Consider the following 24,619-nt stretch of genomic DNA (forward strand, 5'->3'; position numbering starts at 1 on the left):
CAAAATTACGCAATGCTGGTACCCAAATGAAAAGCTGTTTCAGAGCCGAAAGAGACGACTCTTCTTGATGAGTCGAACCAATTGTTCCGGATCACCAAATAGAGCCGGAGTTCCCACCACAAGGAAAAAAGACTGCGCTGACAACGAAGAAGAACGTACCCATGACGTTAGTGACGCCGACGCCCAACAACCAATCAAATGGCAGGAACGAAGATGGCGGAATCAGAAATGAGCGTCAGGTAGGCATGTAGCGACTAACTTTAACCAACGTTAATATTCTTTTGAGGCTTTTAAAGTATTTGAAAGAGTTAAAGCTCTCATACTCAACATCCATTTAAGCCTTTTCGGATTCAGGTCTTTATGTTTTGACGACATGCCCGTGTAGCTGCTAGCACCACGCTAAATTAGCTTAGCGAGTGCTAACAGTTAAACATTTGAATGGCTTTTCGATAGCGCGGTGTGCCAGCCGCATGTCAACAACACCATGTTGATTGTGACTGTAAATCTGTTTTTACTGGGAACAAGAGTCCCCAGTGCCTCTGTTTCCAGTTAAATGGTCTCACAGTCACTTCTCATGCTGATAAAAGATATTGGGACAAATGCTAACGGGCTAGTCCGAGTGTTTGAATTCGGAGAGGACAATGACTTGGTACATTAGCTCACATGAGTTGAATGGAAAATGGTTTATTTTTAATTTCAAACAGTAAGAAATAGATCCACGAGCCGCAACTAACGTAAACATGGAGTTATCGACTTTTAAAAACACAACAGCGGGTCGGTATGAACTGACAAGTACAATTTTAGGGGAGTCTGAAAACAGCAAAACAAACGACTGTAGGTCATAATACAGTGACGCGGGTTGTTAGCGTTAATTAACATCCCAGTTTTTATACGTCTGGTGTTATTTATATTTGTACTTATTGTGTGTAGGTGTGACTATAGATTTGTAATCTGCCCCACCGGTCTGGCAATCTCTTCTTCTGCTGACCTGTTGTCACGGACATGAAAAATGCATTGTCTGAATGCTCCTCTGGCCTGCTTTGTTTGTTTTGATTTATGCAGTCTTGTTGGCTGTGAACTGAAATACCCTGCTGGACAAATACATTTGTCCAACTACATTGTCATTCATAGATTGATTGCAGAGGAGGAAGTAGTACAAGACTATGATAGGCGGGTAAAAGTCGAATTATTGGTGTTAGAACATACTTAAAGTAAAAGTAGTGTTCTATAAATGTACTTAAGTAAAAATAAGAAAAAATAGATCATTAAAGTTTGTAAAAGTACTGAGTTTTAAGTAGCTTTTTCTACCCAAGGAGCTTGTACAGTAAAAATGGATGTCTCCTAAAAGTGCAGTAACAATAAGAGACTTAATCCCCAACCAAGTAGTTTATTATAAGGTGTGACTTCACCTAAAGGAAAATGCAACAGCTATATTGCGATAAGATGTGGAATCTACTGTTATTTGTAGGGATGCACAATATAATCAGTACATAAGTATCGGCAGATATTAGCTCCTAATGTAAGTGTTTTGTATTGGCAGCAAGGGGAATTTCTGCCAGTGTTTATAACCGATACTTTGGCTATCAAAATCTAGATATCAGCTGTAGATTTTGGCTCTATGAGCAAATAAGTTAGTTGACTTTTAGGCTGGACCAACAGACCTATGTTAGCTGAAGTCTTTTTTTTAATTCATCATTATTCCTTACACTTTAAAGTCTGTCTGAAGGACTGAAATTTGTTAAAGGGGACATATTTTACCCTTTTAAGGGTACTGTGGACAGGTCAGGGGCACATATTTATGTTAGAAAAACCTGAACAAGTGATTTTTGCATAATATGTCCCCTTTAATTTGTTCATCTTCAAACTTTGAATTGTGTTTTAAGAACTGCAGTTTTAGAGCTGAACTACATATATCTATCAGTGTTGGCAAAAGTTTTTTCTTAAATATCAGCGTATTGTTTATTGGCAAAAATCCAATATTGTGCATACCTAGTCATGTGTTGTCAATCCTAACTACCTGGCTAGTTTAATATTTTTTGCAGCAAGCTTCCTTGTTTGGCTTAGTTTTTTTTTTCTCATTGCTTGATGTTTTTTTTAAATTTAGGGACATGCAATACTTCCCTAAAAATATGCTGAAGTATGAGTAAAAGCTACCCAGTTACAGTAATTTAAGTGAATGTAATTATTTACTGTTTAATTGCACTCTTTTTATAGGAGCTGTCGAGAATTATGGACCATATTGCTGGGAAGATCTGCACTGCGAGAGCCGGTATGCTTAAATGATGCTCTTTGTGTGCATTATTATATTTACTGAAAACTATATGTGTAAAAGCAGGCATTACTACCACAGAAGTGGTGGTCACCCCTTAGTTAAGCAAGGTTTTAGTTTGACTCTCACACAAAAATATTATTGTCTCGTAACGTCTCCCTTTTCTGAAATGTGTGATTGCCTCAGGCTCAGATAGAAGCAGAGCTTGACAGACACTGGAACCGATTGCATCAAGGTCTCAGTTACTACAAGCCACCCAGGTATGTTAACGTTTTCTGCATCTGAAATCAAAAGATAGAATGATGGTTTAAAAAATGTAAGGTTAACAGTTGACCCCACATGTTGCAGCTCATCATCTGCTGGGAAAGTGAAGGAGAACAAAGATGTTGCGCAACCATTGAAGGATTTTGGTTTGAGGATCAGTAAACTCCTCGTAGGTGTCAGTTTCTTTTTCACATTAAGTGAGAATGAGCATCATGATGATTTGATACTGATTTAGACCTTTATTATTGTTTCAGGGTCTTGATGAGCAGCAGAGTGTGCAGCTCTTACAGTGCTACCTGCAGGAGGACTACAGAGGAACTCGAGATTCATTAAAGGTCTCTCTTCTTGCTTAGATTTATCTTGTGGTGGGAGAATTTGGGTCTAAGATATAGGTGTTATATACACAGCAAAAAAATTGATCAAAGTCACTTTTTAATTTTCTTGAACGAGGTTCAGATTGATGCTAACAGAGTCTTCTTCACAGGTTGTTCTTAAAGATGAGCGGCAAAGCCAGGCACTTCTGCTGAAGGTCAGTATAGAAGTCCGATGCTGCTTACAATCAAGTTAAATGTCCATATCTGATTCATCATTTATAACTTTGTGTTGGTGTTTATGTTCACAGATAGCTGACTATTACTACGATGAGCGCATGTGTCTGCTCAGATGTGTCCTGCTCCTGCTGACGTACTTTCAAGATGAACGGCATCCCTACAGAGTGAGTAGCAGCAGCATTAGGGCCACATCAATAATGGAAAAATAAACACTCTTATCTAGCTTTTCTCCCTATAAATAAGGTTATTTATTTCTGCCTCAGTGTGTGATAAATCTAAATGTGTTTGTTTTGGCCCAGGCTGAGTACAGTAACTGTGTCAACAAACTGGAGAAGGATTTGGTGAGCAACTATCAGTCACAGTTCGAGAAGCTCTTCAAAGCAGAAGCACCAACATGGGAAACTCATGGGAACCTCATGGTAATAGTTTTGTTCATGTTTGTTTCATATCAACTGTAAACTATGATCTAGATTTTCTTCAGACCTGTTTTTCTTACTAGAACTTGAAGTGTTTTTCTCTGTTTTTCTCCAGACGGAGAGGCAGGTGTCACTCTGGTTCCTGCAGTGTCTGAGGGAACAGTCCCTGCTGCTGGAGATCATATTTCTGTATTACGCCTACTTTGAGATGAGCCCGACTGATCTGCTGAGCTTCACAAAATTGTTCAAAGAACAAGGCTTTGGTTTACGGCAAACTAACAGACACCTTGTTAACAAGAGCATGGATGCGCTGGTGGACCGCATTGGGTATGAAAACCTTTTAATGTTGGTTTTTATGTCCTGTATTTAAGTTTAAGATCACTTTTCCTCTGTGTGGAATGAATAGGATGTCACTTTGTGGTATGTGAATCTGTATAAAAACTAGAAATTGTATGCAGATTAAACGGAGGGAAATGTCATGGCCATGTTGATGGAACACCTAGCCATTGGTTGTCACAGCCCAGTCACAATGCATTCTGGGATACAAACAGACAATAAGTTGGCGTGCTAACCTCCTAGCTGCAGGAATGATCGAAACGTTGATATACAGGCGCTAGAAAAAGTATGTGAACCCTTTGAGATTTCTTGGATTTCTGCATAAATTGGTCATCAAATGTGTTCTGATCTTCATCTAATTCACAATAGACAAACACAGTCTGTTCAAACTAATACTGCACAAAAAATGATATGTTTTCATGTTTTTATTGAACAAAACATGTAAACATTCACAGTGCAGGGTGGAAAAAGTATGTGAACCCATAGGCTGATGACTTGTTGACCCTCCGTTGGCAGCAATAACCTCAACCAAACGTTTCCTGTAGTTGCAGATCAAACCTTCACAACGGTCAGGAGGAATTCTGGACCATTCCTCCTTACAAAACTGTTTCAGTTCAGCAATATTATTCGGATGTCTGGTGTGAATCGCTCTCTTGAGGTCATGCCACAGCATCTCAATCAGGTTGAGGTCAGGACTCTGACTGGGCCACTCCAGAAGGTGTATTTTCTTCTGTTGAAGCCATTCTGTTGTTGATTTACTTCTATGCTTTGGGTCGTTGTCCTGTTGCATCACCCATCCTCTGTTGAGCTTCAATTGGCGGACAGATGGTCTCAAGTTTTCCTGTAAAATGTCTTGATAAAATTGGGAATTAATTTTTTCATCAATGACAGCAATTCATCCAGGCCCTGAGGCAGCAAAGCAGCCCCAAACCATGATGGCCCCTCCACCATATTTCATAGTTGGGATGAGGTTTTGATGTTGGTGTGCTGTGCCTTTTTTTTCTCCACACATAGCGTTGTGTGTTCCTTCCAAACAACTCAGTTTTGGTTTCATCTATGGACAGAATATTTTGCCAGTAGTGCTGTGGAACATTCAGGTGCTCTTTTGTAAACTTCAAATGTGCAGCAATGTGTTTTTTGGACAGCAGTGGCTTCCTCCGTGGTGTCCTCCCATGAACTCCATTCTTGTTTAATGTTTTACTTATTGTAGATTTGTCAACACAAATGTTAGCATGTGCCAGAGATGTCTGTAAGTCTTTAGCTGACACTCTAGGAGTCTTCTTCACCTGACTGAGCATTCTGCGCTGTGCTCTTGCAGTCATCTCTACAGGATGACCACGCCTAGGGAGAGTAGCAACAGTGCTGAACCTTCTCCATTTGTAGACAGTCTGTCTTACCGTAGACACATGAACATCAAGGCTTTTAGAGATACTTTTCTAACCCTTTCCAGCTTCATGTAAGTCAACAATTCTTGATTGTAGGTCTTCTGAGAGCTCTTTTGTGCCAGGCATGGTTCACATCAGGCAATGCTTTTTGAGAACAGCAAATTCAAAACTGGTGTGTTTTTTTATAGGGCAGGGCAGCTTGAACCAACACATCCAATCTCATCACATTGATTGGACTCCAGGTTGGCTGACTCCTGGGCCCAAATAGCTCTTGGAGAAGTCAGCCTAGAGGTTCACATACTTTTTCCACCCTGCACTGTGAATGTTTACATGTTTTGTTCAATAAAACCATAAAAACATATCATTTTTTGTGCAGTATTAGTTTAAGCAGACTGTGTTTGTCTATTGTTGTGAATTAGATGAAGATCGGAACACATTTGATGACCAATTTATGCAAAAATCCAAGAAATCTCAAAGGGTTCACATACTTTTTCTAGCAACTGTAAATGCATTAAAAGATGTTCAGTATCTGAGTTACTGGTTTGGATTTTAAAGACCCTGGAAAGTCATCCAAGTTCCAGGTTCGCTAAAAAGCATTCTATAAGAGCTATGAAGGCATGGATAGCGTCATTAGAACAGCATAACAGAGGGCTTGCAGGGTAAAAAAAAAAGAAGTATGTAGCTAAGATTTATGGTTCAGAAGTTACTTCGCTTTGAATAACACGTCTCTTCTTGTTGTGTACGACAACGCCTTCCTTAGAGGGTTAACATGACTTAGATATTACTGTACCTATTACTGCTCCATATATTATTCATTGTGTAATCTTTATTCCTTGCATGTTTCTTTGTCCTGCAGATATTTGAGCTCTCTCATCTTGGTTGAAGGAATGGACATCGATTTCCTACATAAGTGTGCTCTGGAGGACTGCACAGAGCAGCATCAGTTCTCCAGCGCTCCTGAAGTGATCAAGGTTAGACCATGAATGCAGAAAGCCTAAATACACTCTAATGCAATTTTAAATTAGTAATACTTTATGACAAAGTACAAAAACTGATCACAGACTGAAAGCTTGGATAAAGGCATGTAGAATAAATCCCAAAGAGATGGATAAAGTCTCTGTGGTTTCTTTCTTTCTTCCAGGAGATGGATCAGCTGCTGCTGACGTTTGGTGACATCCCTCACCACGGGCCGGTCCTGCTGGCCTGGGTCCTGCTGAGACACACTCTGCGGCCAGACGAGTCCAGCCCCGTGGTCAGGAGGATAGGCAACACGGCTCTGCAGCTCGGGGTGTTCAAGTACATTTCAAGCATGCTGAAAGGCCTCGGAGTCTCAGGGAATAACGTAAGAGAGCATAAACACTGTTAGAGTCATAAAGGTTTTCACAAGGTACAACGTTAAAGAGAAGTATCTCTATTTATTGTTTACAGCTACCTATTAAAATGTTTGTATATTTTCAAATGAAACCTCAAGACCAGAGTAAACAAAAAGCTCTAACATTCAGAGCTTTAGGAGGATGTTTGGAAGGCAGTAAAACAATGATAATCCTCATTGTATAGTTTAGAGTGTTGACAAAAGAATATAACCAAGTACATAAAAAATAAATTAGCCAGCAAGACAAACTGATCAAAATGAGGCAAATGAAATTATGGAAATCAATAAAACTGCAGAGTCAAATTAAGTTAAGTTTGAGTATAGAAGTAAGATGACAAAAGATGTAAAAAAAAAACACTAAAATCAGAATATTTATTTAAATAAAAGTCACATTTGTTGCGGTTAATGATTCTATTTTTCTCTCCAGTGCACAGCAAGCACAGCGAAGATGTGCATCTACGGTCTCCTCTCATTTGTGATCACATCTTTTGAAGAGGAGAGCTTACAAGTAAATAATCCAGTTTAAACATGTTCACATGTTTGATGCTGTTGACTGGCACTTGCATTTGTAACCTGTTTTTGCCTTTCGTAATGTCTGTTACAGTCTGACGGTGTTGCTACACAGGGTTCCCACCTGATCGACGCCGCCTGTGAAGTTCTGTCTGCTCCCAGTCTGGCTGAGGTCTTCTGGGAAATGGTGAGAAATTGAGAAGACTCTCTAGAGATGTGCTGGACAGTTTAAAAGTAAATCCATCTTTCTATAATTCATGTTTTTCAAATCCAGAAACCAAACATGGGACTGGGGATGATCCTTGACAGTGCCGTTGGGATGTTCCCTCATAAGATCGGACCTCTCTTGCAGCTTCTTACAGCTCTTTTGTCAAACAAGTCGACTGTTAAAAAGGTAGATTTTTAATGGTTTGTAGACCAAAAACAAACTCCACTTTATGGTGTAAGTGGTTTAAAAATTGTGTTTTTTTTACCCTCTTTATGACAGGTTTACAACTTTTTGGATAAGATGTCTTTCTACACACAAGTTTACAAGCACAAGCCAAATGATGTCCTCTCAAAAGACGACGAGACGCTGTGGAGGAGACAAACGCCAAAACTCCTCTACCCTCTCGGTTAGTTTTACTCTGAGATTTTACCACAGATGCAACATTTTGTTTTTCCTACCGCACAGCTTTATTATTGACAATTACAGACGTATTTTTCTGTGACAAACCTACTTCAATATGTTAATCGAATCAACAGGCTCAGGGCAGACTAACCTGTGGATGCCTCAGGGAGTGCTGGGCCAGGTCATGATCGGAGGCGAGCAGAGCTACGTGGTTCGCTGGGATTACTCCTACAGCTCCTGGACGCTCTTCACCTGTGAGGTGGAGATGCTGCTGCATGTTGTTTCTACTGCAGGTACACAAATGACCGCTCATTAACTCACACAAGCAGAGGGCGGTGAGGCTTTTAAACACTGTCATAGATAGTCTACTGAAGGAACCCAGTGCAGCCGTCTACCACACTGATGATATAGCTTTTTTGCAAAAAAGTAATCCTTGTCTGTAGGAAAAATGATTGTCTACCATGTGATCCTTTTTCTATAATAAAAAGGATTAGGATTCTTAGGCTTGTGTTAATTTTCGCTCATAGAAACAGCATTCTTACAGTCCCTGATGTTTACTTTATCACAAAAACTCGTTTAGTAAAGGGTTAAATGTTTATTGACAAGCTGATGAAGTTATTGCAGTTAGCCTTTATTATTGATTTTGACCTTTGTCTCCCTCACCCTAGATGTTTTAGCTCACTGTGCTCGTGTGAAGCCCATCTTGGATCTGGTCCATAAGATCATCAGTACAGACTGGACTGTGTCAGACTGTCTGCTACCCCTCACTTCACGCATCTACATGTTGCTGCAGAGGTAAAACAACTGACACAATGGCTTAAAGCTGTAGTAAACAATTTATTTTTAGTGTCATATGCCCACAAAAACAACACAACCCGTCAGTGTCTTGTCATTAAAGCCATCTAAAAGAATAACACACTTCTGCAACGCCTCCTCACGCTGCACTCTCACTTGAGGAAAACGAGCAAGGTATGATGCTCCAGCCAATGAGGAGGCTAGTACTCGCAGCTAATCACAGCTCAGAATGGAGGGAGCGTTCCTATTGGCAGCTGTAGTAGGTGCGCTTCCGCCTCAGCTCGGTGAGAAGTTGATACAGTGGCGGAGTTACCAGCGGTGTTCGATCTTGTTCATGCTGAGATTAAGTGTTTTCTAACCTGTAATTCAGCCATTGATTTCAGTGAACAAGTGTAGCAAAATCACTCGACTAGAGCTTTGCCATCGTCAGTATTCGATTCAGCAGACGTGCACATTTGCAAGGAGGTATGTGAGTAGAGGGGCGGAGCTACGGAGCCCAAACATGGAGAAAAACAGGAAGGGAGGGGGAGTAGAGTTGATTCTATACGGCTCTCATTGAATGTTACATACTCAAGCTTTAAATGTTAAAAAGAAGAATATGATCTGACAAGTTGATTGAGCTGCGATGAGACGGTTTTAGAACGTTGCTGGCGAGAGTTGCAGATGCTGTCTGATGTCGTCGCCATCGATTCAGCCTGTCAAGTCTCTGAGAGCTGGTTTTAGAATGCTGCAAGCGGATAAATGTGAAGAGGGGAATATGAACCATGTTTTGTAAGGCTATAAACTCCAACTCTGAAAGGTAATCATGTTATTAATTCTAGAAATAATATCTTTTCTCATTGATCTTCCTGATAATCACTTGTCATCACCATTGCAGCATGGCAGCAGGATTTCAGAGTGTAAACATAAACATCACAAGGATAGATTTTTGTATCTCTTGAATAACCAAACCTCATTAGATATCTGCATTTTTAGTAAATCTGAACTAAACTCACCAGTAGGTCGCCACATTTTGGCCTGCACTGGTAGTGTGACGTCATCACACAGCGCTCCTCGTTCTATTTCTATGCAGTGAAACAGACGTTTCAGGCAGCTTGACAACAACATGGCTTGATTATGAGTTTTTTTGAATTATAATAAGTCAGAGCTTCCAGACTGCCTGCGTCAGCGCCGCGTCTTATGCATGGAGAATTCAGAGGATTAGGTCTCGCCTGTTTTTTCCATGCAGCGCGAGCGGTTAGCGCCCAAAATAGACAGGAAAATCATAAAAAAAGAGCCACATTTGCCTTGTTATGGCAAATGTGTACATCCACATTGGTAGAATATTTTTCCCATCTTGTTTCTTGACGACCCTGATTACGAGCTAAAATGCGTCAGTTTAATGAAGTTGTTCCCTCAACTTTCTTCTATTTGTGAAGCTGTATTTTTCAAAGTCGAAGTGTCTTTATTGGTCTCCCTTGGGAGAAATTTGTCTTGGGCAGAGGGGTCTGCTGCACAGACAACACATACAGGTCATTTGGCACATCAACTCATTCATACAGAAGTGGTCAAAGAACAACCAATTACATAATAAATAAAATAAATAAAAATACATAAAATACATAGTCAACAGCATCAGATCCGACAAAAAGTGCATACTAGCATCTCAGTGCAAATTCAGCATCACATGGTCTCAAACTGTCTTGTCTGTACATCCTGAGCAATCTGCTCATTTATTAGCTTCACTGACAGTGGGATGAACGAGTGTTTGTATCTGCTATGTTTACAAAAGGGAACTCTGTACCTCCTTCCTGAGTTAAGTAAAACATATTCAGAGTGCAGTACATGGGACGAGTCAGATAAAATACTGTCTGCAAGTCTTAGGGTTGTTTGTTCAAACAAGTCTTGAGGAGTTACAGGTACTGCCATACCAATGATTTTGCCTGCCGTTTTTGTCAGATTTAGTATTTGAGTTTTTAATTTAACAGTGAAGTTGTCGAACCAGCTGGTAATACCTTACCGTAACACAGACTCAATAGTTGCTCTGTAGAAAATCAACATAATATTCCTACACACACCAAACACTCGGAGTCGACGGAGAAAATGCATTCACTGGTGGATTCAGGCACAAACACTTGCCACTTGCATGTGCCAACTTAAGTTGTTATCAGTGTGAACCCCTAGATATTTGTATGAATCCACCTGCTCAATGTTACGTCCATGTATGGTTACCGAGCTACCGTCCCCAATTTTCCACACTGGTACAATATGTCCCAGGAAAGATAAACACAGTATGACTACACCTCCTGTTTGTGCTTTTCAAAATAGAAGCCCTCATTAGTATTTCTTTGGAGAAACTCTGTTGATTCGTACAGAATGCTTTTATTTTAAAAGCTCCTGGCACAGATCCAGTTAGCACTGAATCAAGTCACTTGTAAGGAGGTTTATTGAGATAAAAATTATGAAGAATGACAACAGGGAGACACGACCATCATGCAGCACATGCACAACTGATATGGAAACTGGAGCAGACATGCTGTAAGCAGCAAAACATGCCTGTCAGAAACACCCAGTTACTCATTAGAAATAGTACACTCTTTAGGAGCACTGTGGCCAGATGACTTCACACTACCAATGCAGACCAAAACATGCTAGCCTAATCAGTTCAAATGACCTAAAAATGCAGATATCTAGTGAGCTTTTTTTTTTTTTTTTTTTTTTTAAATAAGGAATGAAAAAAATGCAGTTTTTTCCCAATTAATTTAGCACTGAACAGTCATAGCATCTTTTTGACATCCTTTATTGCTTTAAAAATGGTTAAAACCTACTGACAGATGTAAAGGATGACAGATAGCGCTGATGTATAAAAAATAAAGTCATAAAAATTGAGAGATGTGGTTTTGCCCTGACACCAACAATAGTCCTATAAGACAGTAGTTCTCAACTAGTTTAGTCACGGACCCACCATCAACTCCTCAAGGAGAACTGGACCAAAATTTTGGAGATTTTTTTGGTCAGTCAGATGTATTTGATAAAAAATAGTAGAGCTTGGGCCTAAGACTGTGCAAAATGTGTGACAAAACAATGGCACAGGACAAAACATGCATGTTTTATAGAGTCTCGGACAATTTGGTGCAATTTTTCCCCTAGGCCCACATCCGTGACCCACTGAAAAGGGCTCTGTGACCCACTTTTGGGTCCCGATCCACCAGATGAGAACCACTGCTATAAGAGATAAAGATATCAATCCAATCAGGCATATTTGTCTGATCATGCAGGTGAATTTGTCTGATCATCACATTTCCTGTGTTTTTGGCTGTCAATAGACAAAGGCCGAAAATAACTGTTTTAAAAAGTCTTTACCAGAAGCAAGGATTTAATTGATCTAACATCCCCTTTTTTTAGGCTAACATCAGTCATCAACCCTCCTGTGGACGTGATCGCCTCCTGTGTGAACTGTCTCTCTGTTCTGGCCGCAAGGATGCCTGGGAAGGTGGGTATGCAGTCTTGGTGCACCGAGGGAATACAGCTATATGTAATTACTACAACTACACCACAACTCAAGTTACTGTAACATGCTTTAAAGTGGATATGTTTTATGGCTATGGATATGGTGCTCCTTCAGGTTTAGGCTTGACCCCTATATGTGCTCTAACGCATCCTCCTTCATCTTCAGGTGTGGTCCAGCCTCCACCACACAGGCTTCCTCCCCTTTGCCTCCAACCCTCTGACCAGCATGGCTCAGTGTGTGAGGTGAAGAGAAATTCAAACTGGGACATCTTTGCATGTGCATGACTTTTTAGTTGCTGTAAGAAGTATTTGTTTTTATTTTAGTGCTGAAGGGATGAAAGCAGGTAACTATGGCAACCTGCTGGTCCAGATTGAGCAGCCAAGAGGGGAGTACGCTGTGACCATTGCCTTCCTTCGTCTCATTACAACCCTGGTTAAGGTAGCAGATCTTATCCCATTAGTATTTTAAACTGTATGTAAATGTGGAGCGCCCTTGTTTTTAATCTGTCCCCTGTTTTTTGCTCTGTTTTTTAATTTCAGGGTCAGCTTGGCAGCACTCAGAACAAAGGCCTGATCCCCTGTGTGCTGCTGGTGTTAAAGGAGATGCTGCCCACGTACCATAAGTGGCGCTACAACACTTATGGAGTGAGGGAGAGGATAGGTGAGAGCAGTGTGACACGACGCTGGTGGTCATTCTTTTTCTGTTATGAAAAAGGAAACTAAACAAATCTGTGTCCATGCAGGCTGCCTCATTTTGGAGCTGATTCACGCCATCCTGAATCTGAGCCCAGAGGGAGAGGATCAGGGCAGGTGAGGATGCAGCGTTTTCTAACTGAAGTCAAATCTAGAGATCGAGTTATAAGATCCTGATTTAAAAAAGGGTTTCCAAACCTGCATTGTGCCCAGCATTTATTTAGTTTTCAGATAGTTGCTTTATTTACTGTGTTTAACTGATTTTCACACCTAAACTTTTGTGTGAAAATAACCCCAAGTGTCATTCAGGTGCAATTTTTATGTGTTAAGGTTTAGAAAGTGCTTGTGTATCTGACTAAACAGTTTGCTTATAACATTTTGCAAAGGATGTTCCACATAACATACTTGAGAAAATAATGTTAGGGGAAAAATCCGTTTCATGTCAAAACAACATCAGGCAGTAACCAAATAAATTCAGCCCTCTGGGATCAATCATGGTCAATATAATTTGGCTTTTTTGACAAAAAATAAAAAATAAAATGCCTCTTTAATGTCAAAATGAAAACAGATTTCTACAGAGTAATGTAAATTAATTAAAAATATGTGATATAAAATAACTGCACATGTATTCACCCCCTTTGAAGTGACTGACCTAATTCAACAGAGGTCCAGCCAATCAATGCTAATAGTCCCACAATTATTCAGTACACCTGACTACTGTTACACCATGAAGACAAAAGAACACTCCAAGCAAAGAGGAAGAGAAAAGGTTATTGAGAAAGAAAGTGAAGGGATGGACACAAAAGCATTTCCAAGACTGAACATTCCCCAGAGTTCAGTTAGATACATCATTAAGAAAAGGAAGGAATATGGCAGATCAGGCTGTCCTCACAAACTGAGTGAGCGTGCAAGAAGGTGATCAAGTGGAAGAAAATTCTTTGGTCTGATGAGACCAAATTGGTGCTTTTTGGACATCAGACAAGAAGAAAAACACACCATCCCCACTGTGAAGCACAGTGGTGGCAGCAGTATGCTGTGGGGATGCTTCTCAGCAGCTGGCCCTGGAAAGCTTGTAAAGGTAGAGGGTAAAATTAATATTGCAAAATATCCTGCAGAACAATCTTATTCAGGCTGCAAGAGAATTACGGCTTTGGAGAAGATTTATTTTCCTGCAAGACGACGACCCAAAGCATACAGAGAAAGCTACACAGAAATGGTTTAAAGACAACAAGGTGAATGTTCTGGAGTGGCCGAGTCAAAGCCCAGACCTCAATCCAATAGAGAATTTGTGGCTGTTCACGCCTGATCCCTAAACAACCAGACAGAGCTTGAGCAGTTTTGCAAAGAAGAATGGAGTTAAATTTTAGTGTCCAGATGTTTGAGCCTGATTGAGATCTATCCACATAGACTCAGTGCTGAGATTGCAGCTTAAGGCTACTCTACTAAATGCTGACTTGAAGGGGCTGAATATTTCTGCAGTCGCTAATTGTACATTACAGAAAGCTGAATTATATTAACCATAAGTGATAAAATCAATGAAAAGATGAAATGGCCAGGGGGTGAACACTTTCTATAGGCACTGTATTTGGGTAACCTTATAAGATGTATAAAATACAGAATTTACCTCAACTGTAAAGTGGTGTAAAAGTTTAAAAATGATCTAATAGTGCTAGAAAAGTGCTTGAATTTGGCCTTGGAAAAGGTGTTTTAAACCTGCTTATGCAGTGAGGATATTCCTCATGGCTGATTAAAGGTGCATCCCTCACCAAAAGATGAATTTGACTCCTGGTATATTTTCATTGAATGTTTTTAATGTTTTCTACCGCTATGCAGCACTCCCACCCTGCAGTCGCTGTGCATTTACAGCCTGGCAAACACTGAGGCCGGACAGGCTGTCGTTAACATCATGGGAGTTGGAGTTGACACCATTGATGTTGTCCTGGCTGCACAGCCCAGCAGGTGAGCTGACAAGACTTTATGCCTACATGACGTCATATTTATGTTAATTCTCTCAGACTGTCCATGTTTTGTGTAATTGTGCTATCATGTTTAAATATTCAGTGTTTATTCTCTCTCTTTGATGCCGTCCAGCTGTGGTTCTGAGAGTCCCGGGCAGATCCTGATCCAGACGGTCAAACTTGCCTTCTCCGTCACCAACAATGTCATCCGTCTGAAGCCGCCGTCTGATGTGATTTCCCCTCTGGAGCAGGCTCTGACGCAGCACGGCGGCCATGGCAGTAACCTCATAGTTGTCTTAGCTAAATATATTTACCACAAACATGACCCAGCGCTGCCTCGCCTGGCCATTCAGCTGTTGAAACGTCTCGCCACTGTAAGACTCTCAAACAAAAACAATTATTTTAAGTTGTGGATCAGAAAATGAAGTGGTGATTAATGTTTTTGTCACCCATAGGTGGCTCCGATGTCAGTGTACGCCTGCCTTGGCAGCGATGCCGCCGCCATCAGGGATGCTTTCCTCACCCGCCTCCAGAGTAAAACAGAAGACATGAGGATCAAGGTGATGATCCTGGAGTTCCTCACTGTTGCTGTGGAGACGCAGCCCGGCCTTATTGAGCTGTTCCTCAATCTGGAAGTCAAAGATGGAAAAGAAGGGTCAAAGGTACCAGTAGGAGTCACATTTTAAAGAGTTGTTGTTGACGTTTATAATCTCTGTCTCCAGATTAATTTGTTTGTTTTTAACCTGTAGGAGTTTCTGCTCGGTGAGTGGAGCTGTCTCCATGTAGTTCTGGATCTGATCGACTCCAAACAGCAGGGGAAGTATTGGTGTCCCCCCCTGCTGCACAGAGCAGCCTTGGCCTTCCTCCTCGCTCTCTGGCAGGACCGCAGAGACAGCGCCATCTCTGTCCTACGCAAAAAGTAGGCACACTATTTCACACAACAGCAATTTTAAGATACATTTTTTGGATAAATGTGACATTTAATACATTCCTGCCTTTTTACACAGGGAGAGATTTTGGGAAAATTTGACTACACCTCTCTTCGGAACCCTCACTCCACCATCAGACACCACAGAGGTATTTCACCTTTTTCCTCAAATGTAGTAATCACCTGAAGTGAAGGTAAACATTTCAATTAAAGGATTGTTGTTCTCCTCAGCCGTGTGTTTTGGAGACGTGTGCTTTTGTCATGAAAATCATCGGCCTGGAGATCTACTATGTCGTCAGGTAATTTCAGATTATCTTAAAAGTTTTTAGTTTTCTTTCCTGTTATAATTACTGTAATATCTGTCTCTGTTTTTGAAGTGGGTCCTTGGAGCAGTCTCTGAAAGACGGCCTTCAGAAGTTCTCTAATGCCCGACGATATGAGTACTGGTCCCAGTATGTCAAGTCTCTGGTGTGCCACGTAGCCGAGATGGAGGAGGAAGGAATCTGTTACTTCACGGAGACTCAGATGTTGATTTCTGCCTGGAGGATGCTGCTCATTCTCTCCACAAGTCATGTAGGTTACAACAAGGACAATGTAAATGTGTTGTGTTTACTCAATTAGAAATAGTTCTTAGCAGGGCTGGGTAATTAATCGCAAATTAGATTTGATCACAATTTGGCCTGCTGCAATTTGCAATATTTCTTTAACTTGAAATATGTCAAAATACCAGTTTAATAAATCATTTTTTGCAGCAACAGCAGAGATTTTATGTACATTATGCAAACCTTAAAGTGTCATTTTTTTAATGGTTTAAGAAAATCCTCCTTTTTGTGTTTTATGTATGATTTTCTTCATCAAAAAGAGTGACATAAAAATGATAATGCCCGTAAACAAAAGCAAATGACATCACATTTGCAATATGAGCTAAAATAGTTAGCTCATTCAATCTAAAACTGATGAAGCCTAGCATTACTTCACAAAACTCTCACCCCAGCTGTGATCAGCAGGTAGCCAGCTTCACCTCCTCCACCCCAGCCGCCTCCTTTATAGCTTAAAGCTTGTTGCATCCCCATATTCAGATTCATGCTACTATGGATGAATTGCTTTGGAAATAATTTCATTGTTTTCAATACACATGGTCTTATTTATTGCTTGAATTTGTCCAAAAATACATAAGATTAACCCAAGAGTAATCACATATTAAATCGCAATATTTGGGGAAAAATCGTAATTAGATTATTTTTGAAAATCATTCTGCCCTGTCTTTTTTTTTTTTTTTTTTATAAAGAATAAGTCGTGAAGTTGGATCATGGGGTAAAGCAGGGCTGCGTCTTAGCTCCTACACTTTTCAGTGCCTGTATGGACTGGATAATGGGGTGGAGAACTTTGGAGTTCCAGATCACTGATCTGGACTTTGTTTATGATGCTGTAATCCTTCTAGAGACTGTAGATGTCCTTGTGGGAATGCACGTCTCCTGGACCAAAACAAAGATCTACATATTTGGGGACGCCTTGGATGCTGCCATCGAATCTGTGTTTGTGAATGTTGAGAGCGTGGAAGTTGTAGAGCAGATCACTTACCTTGGCGGCGTAAACCATCAATCCTCTGACTATGAGGTTGAGGTCAACTGCAGACTTGGCCTCGTACTAGGGCTGGGCAATTAATCAAAAATTAGTTTAAATGGCAATATGGCCTGCTGCAATTTTCAAATAGCAGAAGGTGCAGTATTTCTTTGACCTGAAATTTGTGTCAAAATTGCAGATTTAAACTTTTATTTGCAGCAGAGATTTTATGCATGACATATCATGCAATCATTCAAGTGCCATTTTTTTTAAAGAAAAGTCTACAGAAAATCCTAACTTCATTTTGGTAATTTTTTTTTTTAAATATGAGAATGACAAAAACCCTTGACTGCAACTATTCATATCCTATTTGCAATACGAGTCAAAACCATCAGAATGAGATTGCATATCAAATCATAATTGCAATAATCGCAATTAGATTATTTTCCTACCTCGCACATGGGGTGATGCATTCGCTGGGCAACACAGTGCAGCATCACTGGTGTCTGAGCGTGTGGATGAATGTCTTTCAGTCCTCGGTCCTCCTGGTCTTATTACACCCTTGTAAGTCCTGGATGTGACGGGCCAGAGGCGCCCACTGCACTCCTTTGTGATAACTTGTCTTTGGTGCATTTTGGTTATTGTCAGCAAGACTATGTGTCTAACTAACGCTGACGTACTCAGGAGATGGAAAGGGTTCAGCTATTCCCTGGCCTGATTCAGCTCTATGCATACTGGGTGCCCAGGACCCAGGATTGAGTCCTGGGCAACCAACTATGGAAGAGATGGAAAACATGACCAAAACACAATGGCAAAATAATCCAGGTCCACGCACTCAAGGTAGTCTGAAAATGTAAAAGACCTTTGATTCATAGGGCTGAAAACATTAGAAAATACAAATTGCATATGGGTTTGTGCTTTTTCTAAGGGTGTAGTGAAAGACTAAGACAAAGAAAGTAGCTTTGCTGCAGGGGTGTGCAGGAGAAAGCATGCAACACTTTCCCCTGTGCAAAGAAAAACAGCTCCTTAATGTAAATGCCCTACTAGTCTGTTACTCCTCATTAATTTATCTTTTGTTATCGGTTGAGCTTACATTTTCTGGTATATTTTTGTTTTCAGTCCGATGTGATGCAGCTGTCAGATGACTCGACCAAACTGAAGCTTTTCATGGATGTTCTGGACGGGACCAAAGCTGCTGTAGGTCATCTAGTCAAAAAATATTACTCCTCAAATTTACACTTGGCTTCATTTTTATCTCCTCTGACTATTTTACTTTGGTCTCTTACAGCTCACTACACCCATGTCTGTGCCTTGTCTTCGTCTCGGGTCCATGATGGCCACTTTACTGCTCATCCTCCTCAAACAGTGGAAAAGGTGCATTAATAATCTGGAGCATGGGAGAATATCTGCAAATGTTTCCTGAATTAAAACTGTCTTTCTGCTCTTCAGTGTGGTAGCTACGGCCCCTGACATCCTGTCTCCACTCTCCCTCATCCTGGAGAGTGTCCAGCAGGCTGACCAGCAGATGATGGAGAGGACCAAAGCCAAAATCTTCTCTGCTCTTATTTCTGTGCTGCAGATTCAGGGACTCAATGGTAAGAGGCGTGTTGGTGCCTCCTTTAGTGTGCTTTTTAATCCGAAACACTGCAGCTAAATGTCTCTGTCTGCTAGGTGGAGATATTTCCCAGCTGCCCCAGCTTTTGCTGTCTGTATGTGAGACGGTGAAAGATGAAGCCTTGGTGCTCATTGATAATACTCGTCACATGAACCAGGCGGGAGAAACAGCAGAGGACGAGGACAGCATGGAGACAGACTCCCCACGTGGTCAACAGAAGGACCAGAGAGACGGGGTGAGCTTAAGCAGGGATGGTTTAAATTTTTGCCCTTAAAAATAAAACTTTGATTTAATTAAATTCCTTCTAAAGCTGCAAGTGCTCTCAACAGTTAGGATGACCTTTTTACTCTTTCCTCAGGTGTGTGTGCTTGCTCTGCACTTAGCGAAGGAGTTGTGTCGTACCGATGAAGATGGCGAGCACTGGGTCTCTGTGATGAGGAAGGTTCCGGTCCTCCCGTCAGTGCTCAGTGCTGTGGAGCTCAGCCTTCGATCCAAACACAACCTCTACTTCACCGAGGCTGCTCTCCACCTCCTGCTCACTCTGGCCCGCACGCCGCAGGTAAACACACATACACACGTTTCTACCTTGAAATCTCAAAAACGTTCCTCATGGATGTGACTCACCTGGATTCATCTGTGGTTTTAGATTCTTCATCCACTGAAATTATGAATCACAGGACTTAAATTATCAATGACAGCGTTACCAAACAGACCACATCTGTCACTTTTAGAGGGGTGGAAAGTAGCTGATTTGCAGGAGCCATAATAATCAAGATTAAAACTAAAAAAGTCTTTAAATATTTCACTTTGTATAAGGTGAATCTAAAGTGTACACAAGCTTCACTTCTTGAATCAAATCACAGGAAAACCCAAACCTTTTCATGATATTCCAGTTTTTTTTAGATGTGCCTGTCTGTATACGAATCAGTTCATTAACTTATTGAAGAGTGTTTTCATTTTTTCCTCTAGGGGGCAGCAGCGGTTGCAGGAGCAGGAGTCATCCAGACGATTTGCCTCCCTCTCCTGAGCGTCTATGAAGTTTCTTCAAACGGATCGTCACAGGTGATTATTAAAGAGCAGATCCTCTTCACATTCATGATGCTCACTGCAGCTTTGTTTTAACACGGCGTATTTCTGTGTGTGAGCAGAGTTTCTCCAGGAAGTCCCAGGACTCGGCCTGCTGGCCGGGAGTGTACAGACTCTGCTTGTCTTTAATGGAGAGTCTGCTCAAAACTCTGAGATACAACTTCATCAATGAAGCTCTGGACTTTGTGGGAGTCCATCAGGAGCGGATCCTGCAGGTAAAGATGTTTACACTCGAGACTGATTTATTTATAACTGCTATTTAAGTGAACAAAGGCAGCAGATTGAAATAACCAGTAGCAGAGTCCCTGCAGAGTTTTAACAGATGTATTTCTGTACTGTCTGATGCTTGTAATGTTGATGCCTCTGGTTTTCCTGTCAGCAGCACGCTCACCTTCATGTTGACCTCTCTCCCACACTCAGTGTCTGAACGCCGTGCGAACTGTGCAGAGCCTGGCATGTTTGGACGAGGCAGATCACACCGTCGGCTTTCTGCTGCAGCTCTCCAGCTTCTGTAAAGAGTGGCAGTTTCACCTTCCCAAACTGCTGCGGGATATCCAGGTAAGTCCATATCAGCAGAAACTAACACTGCAGCTCCACCTGTGTGGTTGTTTCAGCATTCATTTATGATTTTTGGTCCTTTTCCTGCAGGTTAACTTGTGTTACCTGTGTCAGACCTGCACGTATCTGCTCCACAGCAAGAAGATGCTCCATCACTACCTCCAGGTCAGAACAAGAACATTTATGCCTTCATGTGACTAGATTATTAGGAACACAGCAGCAGCATCACAACTGGATTTTTTCCTTTATCCAATGGTGGATGTGTGTTTACTCTGTTTGTTCTTCAGACTAAAAACGGGGAAGCATTGCCCCCTAGTCACCTCCCCAGGACACAGCGCCCCCCACAGACTCCGTCTAAAGAAGCAGCAGCAGGTGTAGGAGAGAGAGAGGAAGCTGAGCAGAAGGCTCTGTTAGCGGTGCAGTGCAGCCTCCTGAAGATCCTCAGCAAAACTCTGGCGACTCTGCAGCACTTCACTCCAGACTGCTGCCAGATCCTGCTGGACCAGGTCAGCCTGAATACCCTGAACAGTTAATTTTTTAACCTTTTATCCTTAACAGGAATCATATTTCCAGCTGAATAATAATAAAGTATAAAGAAAGCTGATTTATGTGTCCGTCTGTGTCAGAGTATGGACTTGGCAGAGTATCGGACCCTGTTTGTCCTCAGCTTCACGACGCCGGCGTTTGACCCTGATGTGGCTCCGTCGTTCGGAACCCTGCTGGCCACCATCAACGTGGCTCTGAGCATGCTGAGCGAGGTAGAGGATTAGTGTTATTATAAATAACTCAAGCAGCAGTCCGTCCACAGTGGATAACTGTTTTTATCCTGTTTGTTTGAAGATGGAGAAGAAGAAGGAGCCCGTGTCTTTGAGTATCATCTCACTGGCCTCATCAGAGGAGATCCAAGCTCTGAAGTAAGAGATGATCTGCCTTTCACTTTCACTGTCTAGCTTTTATTCCAATCAAATCTAACCTGTTTTGACTTTAAGAACCTAGTTAGAAGAGCTTATAGACGTGACATGGCACGACTTCATGATATACGATGAGGTGTGATGTGGGACGATACGATACAATGCGCTTTTTTTGTCTTCTTTGGGATATTTTTCTTCATTTCCTGCACATTTATTATTGATGGAATGAGCTGACACGTGAATCCATCTTCATCAGGGCCATGAGGGATTATGGGATACATTTAGGGCTTTTATGAACTCCTGAGTAAATGTGATGTTTGTACTTTGATGGTCAGCCATAGACACAGAAATCTCAAGCATCCTTCATGTAATTATAGACCCCTCCTTGGGTTTTTGGTACACTTTTATGGATTGTTTGTGTTTATTTGTAACATGTTTATGATTTATATGCTGCCTATAAAAATGAAAGCTAAAACCCTCAAAATTCTGACCTATTTCTCTGTTATATTTTTAGCTGAGCATTAAATTCAGGTTGTTTTTTTGTCTGTCTTTCAGGTCACTGCTCATGTTCACCATGGAGAACTGCTTCTACGTCCTGGTCTCTCAGGCTGTTCGGTGTCTCAAAGATCCCGCCATCCTCCCTCGAGACAAACAGAGACTCAAACAGGAGCTCAGCTCTGAACTGGTAAGATCTCCTCTATGATGTTTTTGTAAAATTTGTGTTAGAAGTTATTATTGTGGCAATTTACAATCAACCAATCATAAGGGCCAAATATTAATATTTTATTTAAAAACATAAAAATTCAATACTCTTAACATATTTCCCTGGAGATTTGTGAAGACATGAATTAGGGAACCATGAACATAAGTTAATGCAGTGGTTCTCAACCTTGGGGGTTGCGTGACATTAAGAGGGGCGCCTCAGATTCCCTAAAAAAAAAATAAGAATTTTTTTCAAATTCCACCGTTGTCACATTACACCAATTTTGCCAAATTTTAACCAGTTTTCATCATTTTTAACACAGTTTTGCCATCTAACACTTTTTTTTGCCATTTTTAACCATTTCCACCACTTTTCTGCCTTTTTTTGCCACTTCTAAATCAATTCTTGCCAAATAAGCCTAATGTTGCCTCTGTTGTCCCATTATTGCCACCATTAACCCCATTTTACCACTTTTTATGCCCAATTTTTCCCATTTTAACCACATTTCACTATCTGATATGTCCATTTTGACCAATTTCTGCCAATATCTGCTTATTTTTTCTTTCTCAATTAGCACTATCTTGCCAGTTTATACCTATTTTTCTTCCCAGTTCACCAGATTTCCACCCATTTTTGCCAATTTAAAGTCTTTTCAGACACATTTTAATTCCCTTATTACCACTATTATGACAATGTTTTATGACAAGCTCTCCCCTTTATCCCCCTTTATAGACAGCCTTGTCTCCACATGACTGTTGTTAAATATTCATGGCTGTTCAACCTCTTTCAGGTACAGTGGGGGTCCCTGGTCTCTGGCACTTTTATTTTGGGGGTCACGGGCTGAATGAGCCAGAGGATTACAGCAGGATGAGAGGATAGTTAAACGGAATTACAGTAAAAACAAACCCTAACCTTCACATTTCCTTTAAAGGGGAATTTTTTTCTCTCAATTAAATATATTAATGTTTCACTGTGGGATTGGCTTGCATTGTTCCAGCCATTGCAGAGTCACCATTACACCATGGAGACAAAAAAACACTGCAAGCAACTCAGAGAAAAGGTTATTGAAAAGTATAAGTCAGAGGATGGATACAAAAAAAATGTCCAAGGTTCTGAACTTTCTCTGGTGTTCAGTTAAATCAAGACTTTGTTTGAAAGACACCAAACACTGCACATCACTGCTGACACAGCATCCACACCGAGAAGCACGGTGGTGGCAGCATCATGCCCGGGGGATGCTTCTTGGCAGCCAGCAGTGGAAAACTTGTAAAGATAGAGGGTAAAACGAATGAGGCAGAATAAAGGAAAATCCTGGAGGACAATCTTATTCAGGCTGAAACAGAGCTGCGGCTCAGACGCTATATAGAAATGGTTTAAAGACGGCAAGGTGAATGTCCTGGAGTGGCTGAGTCAAAGCCCAGACCTCAGTCCAATGGAGAATTTGAGGCTGCACTTAAAAAGGGCTGTTCACGCCTGATCCCTGTGCAACCTGGCAGAGCTTGAGCAGTTTTGCAAAGAAGAATGGAGTAAAATTTCAGTGTCCAGCCTGATTGAGACCTATCCACACAGACTCAGAGCTGTGATTTCTCCCGACGATGACTATACTAAATACTGACCTGAAGGGAGTGAATATTTATGCATTTACGTTACATGTTTTTATTCAGTTGACATTACTTTGTAGAAATGTAAAAACGGGTAAAGTTACAGAGCAGTGAGTGTATAGTGTACAACACTGATGGTTTTACTCTTAAATTGACATAGTTGACTCAGGGAAAAAATAACTTCTGTCCTTTTTAGAGTTAATAAGAGTGTATTTGATTTTTTTTGCAGAGCACCCTTCTCTCAAGCTTGTCCAGACATTTCCGCCGAGGCTCTCCATCGTCTCCTGCCAGTGGCATCCTCCCCTCCACGCAGTCCAAGCCCCCGACGCCAGGCTCTAAGGCGAGCCATGAAGGTCAGGAGCCGTTCATTCAGCTCGTTCAGGCGTTTGTCCGACTGGTGCAGCGATAACAAAAAAACAAACTGAAATCCAAACATCATTTCTGTACCTCCTGTTGTAAGAGCGATAGAGGCGCTAGCGTTCTGCCTTGTTTTTATGTAAAGTTATTTCCGTAGTTAAAACAGCACAACCTTGTGAGGAAGAGTGTTTATTCTAATATGTTTGGAGCCATTTTTAACGTTTGATTTTGCCAAAACATCGCCACAACCAAAGTGTTTACTGTAAACGGCCAACGAAAGCTGCCTAACAAACATGAAGATCTGGTGCTAGAGCCATCAGTCACTGACTGTGCTTCATCTGAGGCCTAGTTTTATAGGTCACTGATGTTTATGAATGACCTGACACAATTCAAGTGCTTCTTATGAAAAATTACCCCTTTTAAATATAATCTCCTGTATACTAACTGTAGTATTAAACATTATTATACTTTTCTAATTCTCTTCATTTCCTCCTAATTCTTTCTGGACTATTTTCTTATCTCTGCTCATCCTTGTACACGTTTTGAAGCAGCTATCAAGGTTTGTACTTGAAAAAAAATTTATGTTTATGTCAATAAAGGGACTTTTGTACCACAGTTTGGTTGCATCATTTAACTTTTCTTTACTGCA

General features: G+C 41.0%; 1 protein-coding gene across 2 annotated transcripts; it reads left to right on the forward strand.

Annotated features, from left to right (window-relative positions):
* The first annotated feature begins 151 nt into the window (after positions 1-151).
* On the forward strand, positions 152-24,585 carry nup188 (nucleoporin 188). Of its 2 annotated transcripts, none has more exons than XM_041810743.1 (43): positions 152-239; positions 2,215-2,269; positions 2,456-2,529; positions 2,618-2,702; positions 2,788-2,868; positions 3,018-3,062; positions 3,156-3,248; positions 3,384-3,503; positions 3,616-3,827; positions 6,078-6,192; positions 6,363-6,563; positions 7,021-7,101; positions 7,198-7,290; positions 7,378-7,497; positions 7,591-7,717; positions 7,848-8,006; positions 8,382-8,508; positions 11,893-12,022; positions 12,164-12,240; positions 12,322-12,436; positions 12,538-12,658; positions 12,741-12,807; positions 14,524-14,649; positions 14,782-15,022; positions 15,104-15,310; positions 15,398-15,567; positions 15,656-15,725; positions 15,808-15,875; positions 15,954-16,149; positions 18,259-18,336; positions 18,428-18,513; positions 18,589-18,734; positions 18,811-18,989; positions 19,113-19,313; positions 19,724-19,816; positions 19,903-20,055; positions 20,261-20,398; positions 20,489-20,563; positions 20,686-20,904; positions 21,025-21,156; positions 21,239-21,312; positions 21,865-21,994; positions 23,843-24,585. In XM_041810743.1, the coding sequence occupies exons 1-43, from the start codon at positions 199-201 to the stop codon at positions 24,020-24,022; spliced, it is 5,301 nt and encodes a 1,766-aa protein (XP_041666677.1). In that variant the 5' UTR covers positions 152-198; the 3' UTR covers positions 24,023-24,585. The 2 variants fall into 2 exon arrangements, with proteins under 2 accessions (XP_041666677.1, XP_041666678.1); XM_041810744.1 differs by having other exon boundaries at positions 11,893-11,980.
* Positions 24,586-24,619: the final 34 nt, after the last annotated feature.

The sequence above is a fragment of the Cheilinus undulatus genome, linkage group 17, assembly GCF_018320785.1.
Source record: "Cheilinus undulatus linkage group 17, ASM1832078v1, whole genome shotgun sequence".
Classification (NCBI taxonomy): Eukaryota; Metazoa; Chordata; class Actinopteri; order Labriformes; family Labridae; genus Cheilinus; species Cheilinus undulatus.